The sequence below is a fragment of the Ruditapes philippinarum genome, unplaced genomic scaffold, assembly GCF_026571515.1.
Source record: "Ruditapes philippinarum isolate M1 unplaced genomic scaffold, ASM2657151v2 ctg1040_1_1_1_1, whole genome shotgun sequence".
Lineage (NCBI taxonomy): Eukaryota > Metazoa > Mollusca > Bivalvia > Venerida > Veneridae > Ruditapes > Ruditapes philippinarum.
The window spans coordinates 73,965-87,061 of NW_026854359.1; the positions used below are offsets into that span (position 1 = coordinate 73,965).

The following is a 13,097-nucleotide window of genomic DNA, read 5'->3' on the forward strand; positions in this document are numbered from 1 at the left end:
GTTCAAATTTCGATATTAAAGTATCAAAAAGCAAGTGACTAAAGAATAAAACAACAAAATAAAAAACTGACAATCTCAGAATTAAGTAAGTAAGTAAAACATTTAATAACGTTTAAATGTACCTATTATTTCTGTACTTTACATTTATTGTAAAGAACACGAGTGCGAGACAAATTCCGACGCTAGACAATGACGTCATCATCATATATAAGTATGTTGATATCTCCACCTCCTCGTAATTAATGTAAGAGCTATCAAGAGGAACAATTCCATCTGAAATTTTCAAATTCTGTTTCTAGCGCAGTCTACAGTAGCCAAACGCTTAATCTGCATAAGTCAACATGAATGCTTCATAATGAATTGTCACTGTCGTAATGGATACACTAACCTTTAAAGAAATATCTGTTTTGGCCTCTCCAATATACATGTTTCTATTTGATATTTCTTCACAACCAATGTTTTAATACTGTTAGATTTAATATGATTTATGTATGTCTGAAGGTATTGAAAGAAAACATTATTTTCTTCTTTTAACATTTCCGTTAGTACGTCGCAAATAAAAATTATTTCAATAGTGTATAAGATATCTCTATATTTTCTTATCTATAATAAACTGATTAAAATCTATCAGTAATTAGAAGTACAAATTGATTTACTTGTCCATCTCAGTGCACCGGGCACCCATTCAAAGTGTTTGTCGGCCACGTCTTGTCTGTACAAGGCAATCTTTATACGATCACCATCTACATATATAAACACATAAGTCATTTAATCATATAGTTTTGCTTTTAATGTATTCTTGGATACATAGAAATGATATGAAAGTATGATTTTGCAAGTAAGTTAAAAATGTGAAGTAGTGACAATTTTACTTTGAGAAACACATTTAATTCAAGATACACGTAACATAAAAGATGTGTCATTCTAATTATATGTTACTTCATAACTTGTAATTACATCATGATATCTTGCATTATATTCTTATTTCATTCTATATATCGTTATAGGAACATTTACTTCACAAAGGTATTACAATAAACTCAATCATAAGTTATGGATTTTTCTGAATGAATTACTGATTTTGACATCAAAATGGGTAAAACAAAATAGAAACTAAAATGTTTTTGGACAAACAAAAGACTTTTCTAGGAAATAATATCAATTTGTGAAAGATAGAAATCAAGAACAACAAAAGAAATAAGATAAAATATATTTCAGATAGCTGCATATTTTATAAAATATTGGAATTTAACAAAGGATCGGTTGAGTTCATTTAAAGGTTACCTTGTATACGTTCTATGTCTACACTTCTATCTGGATCTGAACTATTTCTGAATGAGAGGCGACCAGATACTCCCGTGAATGATATATTACTCATACAATTGAATACGATGTCACCGATGACTACATCACTGTAGGTAAACCCATCTAATGTTTTGTTATATCCTGAACAATAATGATCTGTTTCTAAGAAATTGTTTATCACATTTTCTGTCATTTTTATAGCGATATTCTAGAGAAAAATTTGATTAGTTTTTTAAAGATATTATTCAGGATAGATTAAACTCAGAACTTTGTCATTGGACTTTTCATTTCTTGTCATAGAAAAAAAACTAATTAAAGACCAGAAACTACAAAACAAAGCAATCAATATAATATTATTCTTGCTCTATTCATGTTCGTATTTTCTTATTTGATTTACTGAGATGTACATTTATATTTGTTAGTAAACCTAATTATAAATGTTGTTGCAACTTTTAAGCTGAATTTCATGACAAAGAACACTTACAGCCGAATCCAGATAACTTACAAATACAAAAAATAAGAAAAAACAATACAAACAAAATGATAAATTAACTATAAAGCAATTATTTATTTCTCTTCATTTTTATACATATTCACTTTTTTATTGAAATTTTTGTATAAAAGAATGTGAATTAACAAAGTTAACTTTATTACACACCATTTTCCCGCAATTGTTTATCAGCACAGTCTAGCGCCATGGAGGAGACCCAGATATGATCGTAACAGAACGGTGCTATAGTGTCTGTTGACGCCCACTTTTTATCATATAATGAATTGTTCTTGTACAAAATTTCAAACTCCTTTGCTGTTTATAAAGGAAACTGTTAAATAGACATTTTACATAAAAACTCGAAAATAACATACTTGCAGACTAAATAACATGTTACATATATTATCATATAAATATTTGTAAACTTTAAAACGAAGTTGAATTAATTGAAATACGTGTGTATAGCAACATTTAAAATAAATTTGTCTCAACAACGAAAAAATGTATCGATTTTTGCTTTAACAATTTAACATCTAAAGGATAGGAAATGCTGTAACAAGCGCCAGGTCTTGATTTTGTATTTTAAAGAAGGCAAACAGTTTAAACAGATCAATTTTCTTTATATCTAAACAGTACGAGAAAATTATAAGCAATTTAATTTTTAACTTATAATTATGATCCTTTGGAAAACAAAATGCAAAATGTACTTCAAAACATTATTTTTGGAAATTAATAAAATTAACACATTCGTTTCCGTAATAAAAATATGAATAATCTGAGATTTAAACTTTAAAAGTTTTTTCGGCGGCTACAGTTTAATCATAACCTGTAATATTTGCAGCCCCTCTTTCCTCAACAGGGTTCATAAACACAGCTCCTGTAAGAATTGCTCCCTCTACAGCTGTCGCCATTTCCTCTTCATTACAATCCAATCTATCCAGGTCTTCTTTCCAAAATGTCTTTGAAAACCATCCCGTGAACATCCATACAATATGAGGTCCATATAAACCAATCTTAAAGGCCTGTAAAGTTCGAAATAAAAACAAATATAGTGATATTGATTTAATAATAAGTTCCATGTTTTACGTTAATAACACGTTAATTTGACATACAATGATAGTGATATACATAGTATATGTTTAGATAAGAAATACACCAATAAGAACATGAGTAACGAACGATACTGTACATATTTTGTCTACAAATAAATGTCTAACATATATAAAGAATTAGGGTTGAGCCCAATATTGGGAGCACCGGATCTTTTAATCCAGGGGTCACTGGTTCGATACTTTGACTTGGCAAATCTCCCCGTGACAAGTGATCTCGGAAATTGAGTCTAATGGTCATTTGTCTCTCACAGCTGATTTAGAAATCATTTGGGGTTAGTAGTTGGTCACTAACAGAAAAATTGGTAATATTTTTTCCGGAAAGTCGGTTAGGATGACCGACCGTCGAGATATGGCCAAATTAAATATCCAAAGTGGCGTTAAAACGAGACAAACAAGTACATGTAAAAAAAATGATAAACAACATGAACAAGGAAAGGCGGCGTCCAATGAACACAACCCCATACGACCCAGCAACAAGAACCAGTGACAAGGAGCTTAGGCGGACCCTTATCAACACTGAACGCCGAACAATCCCTTGGTGATGAAAATATAACAACATTAATTGCATACATGGGGAGAATTTTTACAGCCGCCACACGGGACACACAACACGGTTGTGAGTATAAAAGAAAGATAAACAATTTGCAATTTGCAAAAATTCAATTTTTCGAGCTGACAGTGGTCATTAATATTTATCATCAACACTATTAAGAGTTTAGTTTTATATGTATATTTACGTACCGCACATAACGTCTCTCTGGCCATGTCTTCATACATTGCTGTTATAATAATTCTAGCATCACGTCTCTAGAATAAATGAACAATGTGATAAACAAACTTATAGAATATGTTATAATAATTCTAGCATCACGTCTCTAAAATATATGAACAATGTGATAAAACAAGTTTATGGTATACATGTATGTTATAATAATTCTAGCATAACGTCTCTAAAATATATGAACATTGTTATAAACAAACTTATAGTATATGTTATAATAACTCTAGCATCACGTCTCTAAAATAAATGAACATTGTGATAAACAAGTTTGTAGTATGTGTTATAATAATTCTAGCCTCACGTCTCTAAAATATATGAACATTGTGATAAACAAGTTTATAGTATATTTAACAATAATTCTAGCATCACGTCTCTAAAATATATGAACATTGTGATAAACAAGTTTATAGTATGTGTTATAATAATTCTAGCATCACGTCTCTAAAATATATGAACATTGTGATAAACAAGTTTATAGTATATTTTACAATAATTCTAGCATCACGTCTCTAAAATATATGAACATTGTGATAAACAAGTTTATAGTATACATGTATGTTATAATAATTCTAGCATCACGTCTCTAAAATATATGAACATTGTGATAAACAAGTTTATAGTTATAATAATTCTAGCATCACGTCTCTAAAATAAATGAACATTGTGATAAACAAACTTATAGAATATGTTATAATAATTCTAGCATCACGTCATTTCAAAATGAACATTGTGAGAAACAATCTTATAGTATATTTTATAATAAGTGTAGTATAACGTCTCTCAAATAAATGAACACTTATAGTACTCGTATATGCATTTGATAGCGAAAAAAAAAGATAGATCAAAAAGATCCGTAAGCAATATAAAAACAGCCTTTTTATTGTATTTCCAATATTCGTGAAAAATATGCACTCGCACTCACGCTCACGCACGCACGCACATAAGAATAAGAAGAACTTACTTTTAAGTTTTGGACTCTACTATAAGGCTCATTTACAAATATTTCCTGAGAGATAACGGTTGTTCCTGTACCTTCAAGTCTTTGAACAAAATCTCCAATCACCTGAAATCACATTAGGCATTAATCTTTATTTGATTTTCAATAAACAGCAACATAGAAATATGAAAACAGACATAAAGTTGTTCATGTAACTATATAAAAAGATAGTTGTATAATTATGATTTAATTAAGCTTGCAATAATTTGTATAATCTTTGATAACAACAATTATTTCAGCCATGAAAAGGTAAACATGTCTTAGGAACTATGTTTATTTTATACTTATAAATTGAAATAATAAAAAAGGGGATAAAATGCGTGTTTTCCTTTCCGTATTTTCACTGTAAAAAATTAGTAATCACGGCCATGAAACATATTTTCCGAATTTTCGTATTTTCGCTCAAGCCTGATGTCTTGCCGAACTATTTTCTTCTTGATTCAGTCTATAGTCTACACATACTTAAAGTGGAAATCTTTCAGGTCATGAGGTCATAAGAGAGGAGAGAAAAAAAGTAATGAACAGAAAAAATGAAAGCTTTTTTTTTTATAAATACGAGATATGGTATGAAAATTATCATATATCTTACATCTCGACGAAAATAAATCCGATATTTCTTGAAAACATTTGAATATCTTCTATATATATTTTATGACATCATTTTCATAAATATATAATTTCTTGTATGCAATACTGTACGATCTAATTTAATTTCCGTTCCATTCACTGTCAGTGTAGCTTCATTGTTTTCAATAACAGATATCTATTTCATTATATCTCAATCTTCTGACAATCCTTAAGAAAATTATTGTTAATTGCCAGAAATATGATAGTTGTTCTGTGTACAATTATGCCTCTTTAAAAGTATTTGTTTTCAAATGTATGACAATTACATGACATGAAAATTAATACAAGCAAGATTCAACATCATCAGTAACAATTGGTTTCGTTATTTTTCTGTTTTCGTATTTTTAAGTGAGCTTTATAACTGGAAAATTAGCTAACTGAAGGACAATACATTTGAGTCCAAATACCAAAGTGCTTTAATGTACACGCTGAAAACTATCCTTTGAAAATTATTGCTCCAGCGATTTGAGTAACAATGTAATGCGGCATAAAATAGAGAAAAAAAACAAGAACACGTATATCTTACTGCAGAAAAATATTCCCTAGCTTCATTTATTGTAGCGACCATTGTCCAGTTAAAATATTTCATCAGAGCTATCCTTGCAATGTTTAGCTTCTGGTCTGGTGGGTAAAGTCGGAAGAAACGTGGAAATCTTGCTCGGTTTGATAAGACTGGAGACGATGACTCATACGATACCTGAAACAAAGATGGAATTAAAATAAAACAACAAGAAAGTAAGATGCATAGTTATATTCTTTGAAAGGTAAAGAAAACAAATTAAAAGCCATTTTAAATTGAATCAAAACATTTCAATTATGTCTATTCTTATGGTGGTGAGTATTTGATATAATTATATATCTAAATGTACTCAATGGTATTGGCTAATCAACAATAACTCTGCAAAATTAATGTTGTTTCATAAGATATCTTGAATTGTTTATGTCTGGTTGGTAGATAAGAGATGTAAATACATGTTTATATATACCTGTGTAAGATTCCAGAAGTAAGATACTTGGGCGGTGGCCTCGGTCGCCACCGAGCAGGCTGCCCCTAGCAACATGATATAAGGAGGATCATGATATAGATGCCGAAACATTCTATCTAACGCAGTCCCAGGATCACACTTGCGAAGTTAAAAGATAATCAAATACACATAAAGTGACAAATAATCGCAAAAAAATGATTTTATTAATAAATTAGAATTATAATTTATCATAAGTAACGTAACATTATTAGAAGTGTTCATTAGGTATCAGTACATGTTATTTAATTAAGTACGTCTAATAAAGATAATTTTTTTAATAATAAGTTCCATGAGATTATCTCTTAAAAGTAAAAAAAAATACAGTCTCTATTTATTGCATCGACATATAAATTCCATGAACAAAGTTCTATCTATGGATGCATTGTTTAAATGTTACATGATTTTCGTGACGTAACATTAAAGTTTAGTAAATTACATAACACGCGACTACTCGCTAATTGAGGAAATATTTTACATGTAAAAACAGTATGAAATATGTTTTAACTTAAAAGGTGAAGCTTACAAAATCTTTAAATGCATGTATAAGGGTAATAACCGTTATTCTGTGTTTGGGAAATAAGGAGAGTAATTAACAAAGAATAAACAAAGTAATTATGGTTTTCAGGCAATTTAATTGTATTTTCCATAGCAACAGTGAAGCAGCATCATAATTATCAATTATAGTATCTTGTATTTTAATGACAAATGCTTTTCTTGATATAACAATTTAAAATTGCAATTACAGTATATTGTCAAATGCTGTTTTCGTAATTCCTTCACATTGTTATTTAGCTCAGTTTTCAAATAGTGGTGTCCAATTTCGTTGAAAATTATATATATAAAAGATATTTAAAAAATTCATTTTCCATTTATATTCATATCACAAAATTAATGAATAAATGTAACTTTGCTCGATTACAGTCAAATCTATTAAGTTTTGTGACATTTAATGAAAAAGATATAATCTGTACGGGAAATAATTTCCATGTAATACATGTATATGTGGTAAAAAACCTTGATATTCAAGGAATATTTTATAGCAACTAATGGATATATATAGATATTACACATTATAGATGTAAGAAATGATAATCGAATAAAATTCAATATTTCTTTACGATAGCTATTATTTAGCATATCACCAATAATAACCAATTGCCAGACTTTTTTACTTTTAACAAACCCTTAATGTTTCCCATTTGTTATTTTATGTATATAATATCTTCTTTTTTTTTCTCTTTTAACTTTTTTTAATGGCTTGGTGCGCCCTCGAGAGGATATGACAAAAATATAAAAAGATATATAATTTTTCTATACTAAAACTTTATCATTTGATAGGTAATATTTACGAATAGTTCTTTTTTTAAAGCGGTGGCAATCTGAGACACAAAGTATAGAGACCACTTGTAAATCAATCTGAGACACAACGTATAGAGACCACTTGTAAATCAATCTGAGACACAAAGTATAGAGACCACTTGTTAATCAATCTGAGACACAACGTATAGAGACTACTTGTAAATCAATCTGAGACACAAAGTATAGAGACCACTTGTAAATCAATCTGAGACACAAAGTATAGATACCACTTGTTAATCAATCTGAGACACAAAGTATAGAGACCACTTGTAAATCAATCTGAGACACAACGTATAGAGGACCACTTGTAAATCAATCTGAGACACAAAGTATAGAGACCACTTGTAAATCAATCTGAGACACAAAGTATAGATACCACTTGTTAATCAATCTGAGACACAACGTATAGAGACTACTTGTAAATCAATCTGAGACACAAAGTATAGAGACCACTTGTAAATCAATCTGAGACACAAAGTATAGAGACCACTTGTAAATCAATCTGAGACACAAAGTATAGAGACCACTTGTAAATCAATCTGAGACACAAAGTATAGAGACCACTTGTAAATCAATCTGAGGCACAACGTATAGAGACCACTTGTAAATCAATCTGAGACACAAAGTATAGAGACCACTTGTAAATCAATCTGAGACACAAAGTATAGAGACCACTTGTAAATCAATCTGAGACACAAAGTATAGAGACCACTTGTAAATCAATCTGAGACACAACGTATAGAGACCACTTGTAAATCAATCTGAGACACAAAGTATAGAGACCACTTGTAAATCAATCTGAGACACAAAGTATAGAGACCACTTGTAAATCAATCTGAGGCACAAAGTATAGAGACCACTTGTAAATCAATCTGAGGCACAAATTATAGAGACCACTTGTAAATCAATCTGAGGCACAAAGTATAGAGACCACTTGTAAATCAATCTGAGACACAAAGTATAGAGACCACTTGTAAATCAATCTGAGGCACAAAGTATAGAGACCACTTGTAAATCAATCTGAGACACAAAGTAAAGAGACCACTTTTAAATCAATCTGAGGCACAAAGTTCAGAGACCACTTGTTAATCAATCTGAGACACAACGAATGTAATATCACCACTAATATATCAATTTGAGGCACAACGTATAGACACCACTAATATATCAATCTGATATATTACGATTAGATACCAATTAACACATTCCCTGCAAAACGTTAATGACTATACTTTTAAGAACAGAATTTTATTTCCTGTAAAAGTTGAATTAGATCATACCTTACTATCTATCCATTTATAAACAAGATCATAATCTTTCAAAACTGTGTCGCACTTGTTCACATCGTCCACGGCCATCCTGGTTGCTGTTAAACATGATCCAGCACTCCTATAACTGGCACCCGTCTCCGAGACCATTCCCAGTAAATTTAGTGTCATTGCGCATGTACATGTCCAAGTTTGGTTTGTTATAATTGCAATGTTCAACCAAATAATCACGTTAAATCGGCTTTTTACATTCATGTTAATAATAAAGATGTTGTAACAACCATAGTATTAGTTAATTGTGTTGTTTTTCTTTATCCCTGCACAATAATGTTTTAAATTTAACTTTAGAATACCGCAAATATTCTGTTACCAGGTGATGTTATCTTTGATCAGAGTTATTTTATGTACCATGTACATATTTGTAGAAAATGTCTCAGAAAATAGAGTCAATCAATTAAGTACTAAAATATCATAGATAGATACATTGTTTATTACAGTAATTCATTACTTAGCTTGCTGATTAAACTACACCATTATGATTTCAGTAAAGATTAAATTAAATTGCGAAAAAATGATAATCTTTGTTTAATATGCTAATTTTCTACGTTTGAAATGTTGATTCAATATACATTCATATAATACATTATTACCAGTATCTTATTCAATCTATGTTAGATATTTACCTTTTTTAACTATCAACATGATCTTGTTCTATGGAAATATTTTCATGAATAAATGAAAGACTAAGTACCTAGATTTTATATTGACAATTATATATTCCGTTATTTCACAAGATATCCCACTTTCCTTAAACTAAACGTTATTGAAAAAATATAAGAGCTTCAGTTGTCAAAGCACGCCGTATATGACCGGAGTATGTTCTGTTACTAAGATTTGATACAAAATGTATTGTTGTACAAAGGCTCATTATGTTTGTATCTATAAGTGTCTGATCAATTTGACTTACTTTACCTTATGTAATACACAAAATAATTGTCCATAAATGACTCCAAATAACTTACTACAGTCCTTCCCACGTAAACGCACTGTATTTTGTTAATTATGTTGTTAATAGAGAATAGAGAAAACAGAATCTCTAAAAAAAAAGGCCAACACGTTAAAATTGAAAATAGTACAGGCTCGGTTTGATTGAGCCTGTTCATGGACGGACTGGAAAGTGAAAGTTACCGTTCATGCCCCCTAGCACCGGCTAAAGCAGAATTCAACATTTAAACATGAAAAGGTAGAATTTTGAATTTTTAGAAACATCCGCAGATACAGCGGTTATCATGGAACCTTCAATGTGACACAGAAGTGCCATTCCATGAAAAGCGGCATAGGGTCCCCAAGTAATAAAAAGCGTGTGCCCTAATCGAGAAAACAATGTGCGGAAATTAACAAAATGGAATTTTGAAAGGGGATCAGAGGTTTTGAAGCCTGCATATCACAGAAAAGACGTCAAAAGACAAAGTTAAAAAGCAGGCAACATATCCCAAGGGTAATTCAACATTATTCAAGTAGGAAAATTGGAACCACCCAACTAGAAAATGCTAAATAGTTATGCCAAAAATGCCAAAAATACAACAAACACAACAATAATGTCGTGCTGAATGATCTTTACGGATCTGAAGGTCTACTTTTTAAATTAATAGTTATAATGTATTGTGTTTGCTTGTAGAGTGTATAAAAGGCAATAAATTCTTCACTTGTTTAAAAGTCTGGAAACAAAGTGATCCCTGGGAAGCATTAATCACAACAAAATTACATAAGAATTGCAGACTCGGTTCGATTGAGTTTGTACATGAGGGATAATTAAAAGTGCAACATCCCTCACGCCCGCTAGCACCGGCTTGAGCGGTACTCAATTCTCAACACTTAATAGTGCTGGCATCAATGATCCCGAAGGACCAGAAAAGTATAACAACACTGAAGTGAAGTACGGGGCAACTTTTTACAGCTGCCACACAGCACTTGACACCTGCTGTTGTGAAGTGTTTAAAGACAAAGTTCCTGAAATCCCTGGTTACAGGCTACACAGAAATCCTCCAAGAAAGAAAGAATTAATGACTTTTGATATTGCAGTTAATCACTCATCACTTAATAAAAAATCAAAAGGGATTAGTAGTCGGCCACTTGCGGGTGAAATTGGTAATTACTGGTTAGTTATCCGGGAAAGTTGGTTTTAGGTGGACCGACTGCTGGGATGTGACCAATCGGTTTTGATATCGGAGTAAAAAAGAGAATAATATTTTCGTGTATCGTCTCCTCGATTATCATTATCATCAAAATTATTTCAATCTTTATCTTCATCGATAACATAAAATTATCAACATATGCATCATCATCATCATCATTAAAATCATCACTATTTCCATTATTATCAAAACTACTATCATCCACATCATCATCATTTTTAATCCTGGTCACCTTCATTATTACAAAAATCATCATAAATATTACCGAAAACAACAACCATTCCAACAACAATAATAAATTATAATAATGATTATATAAATAATGGTATAGACTTCTTACATTTTTATTTTACATGTCTCTGGAACACCTTCAACCTTAGCGATGGTTTAAGATTGAAATATAGACATTCAAGCTACAAACATTTACATAATCTGTTTCGTAACTGTAAACATCTGACTTATGTAAGTTTCTATCCTTATAAAGCAAACTATTTACATGTATATACATGTACGTTAACCCTGTTCTCGGAATTGCTTGTCGTTTTATAAATTCCCGCAAGAATACTTAAATGATAAGCCAGTAATAGGGAACATTACAGCAAGCATAATGTGGTTACAAATTGTAGCATGTAAAATCAATGAAGGTCTGACATACATTTTTGTCTGCCTGCCAACCTTTCTGTCTGTTTATCTGTCTGTTTGTCTGTCTGTCTATGTTTGTTGACACATTATTTTATGGGTGGTTTTCCTGGTCAATTAAAAGATCCAATATTAAAAAAAATAACACATGTATTTTTCTTCAGTGTAAGAATATTCCAGTTTTTTATGATCGGTTATGAAACAAATGTTTTCAATTTATGTATCAATCACTTTCCGCTACTAAACTACACAGATGGTTGTGGTGTTGGTAGTTTTCACTCCAAATCACGACAGTAAGCCAGATTGAATTAACCAGAGCACAGTTCAACCACCGCATCGTTCCTGGGCAGGTTGTCGCGCAGTTTACCAGTACTAGTTGCATTCACTTCCGCAAGAAACTGCAACTTCTTTTGTACATGCCACATCAGAGGTACAGTGTGAATTACCGTAGAAAAGATATCGTTATCCATCCCAACGAAAGTGACCGGCGCCGATTCACAGTCCAATCGTCTACCCATTGAGCGCCGGTACAGTGTGTGTCTAGATATGTTAATTTATACTAGCCGCTGGAATTACTATATGGGCCAGATTGTCTGCGCACTTGCTGGTCCGACGGTACTGTCCACATCAGCTGCGACTTTTCATGCAGAATCTTCCCGGAACCTGTTATTCGCTCGTTGGTGACTGAAGGAGACGACAATATTTTCCCGGAACCTGTTTTTCGCTCGTTGGCGACTGAAACAGACGACAATACTTTCCCGGAACATGTTTTTGCTCGTTGGTGACTGAAGGAGACGACAATACTTTCCAAGGCATCACTTTTCAGACGGCATCATCTAACAAAATCGGTTCATGCTAGCGCCACCCCCCTGAGTTAGTCACGGCAGGTCAACCAATCAACTCTGGTACTTGAGATGATTTGACCTTGACCTGCCGTGTGCCTTCTTCACGATGTGCACACCTCGGGAGGGTTCGTAGAAAAACCGATACTGGTACCATGTGGATCCTTGAAAATTCTTTTACTCTTTTATATTGGCCAATGAAATTCCCTGATTTCAGTTTGTAATTTTAGAAAGACCAATGAAATTCGTTGATTTCAGTTCGTAATTTTTGAATAACCTAAGAGATTTGCTGATTTCAGTTTGTAATTTTAAAATGACCAATGACATTGTCTGATTTCAGTTCGTAACTTTAGAATGACCAATGGAAATCCTTCCTATATTCAATTCTTCCGTGAATATTTCATAGGAAGTCAAACTGTTCTCAGACGGACTTCGACCGAAAAATACATTTCTATTC

At 31.6% G+C, this 13,097-nt stretch overlaps 1 protein-coding gene across 1 annotated transcript; it reads right to left on the minus strand.

The window, feature by feature from the left end:
- Window positions 1-627: 627 nt before the first annotated feature.
- Window positions 628-9,135, minus strand: LOC132739935 (gamma-aminobutyric acid type B receptor subunit 1-like). Its single transcript, XM_060727777.1, has 9 exons — window positions 8,977-9,135; window positions 6,299-6,436; window positions 5,839-6,009; window positions 4,650-4,751; window positions 3,649-3,714; window positions 2,622-2,817; window positions 1,964-2,110; window positions 1,285-1,446; window positions 628-743 (listed from the first exon to the last, which is right to left on the minus strand). Exons 1-9 carry the CDS (start codon window positions 9,133-9,135, stop codon window positions 628-630), a joined length of 1,257 nt encoding a protein of 418 aa, XP_060583760.1.
- Window positions 9,136-13,097: the final 3,962 nt, after the last annotated feature.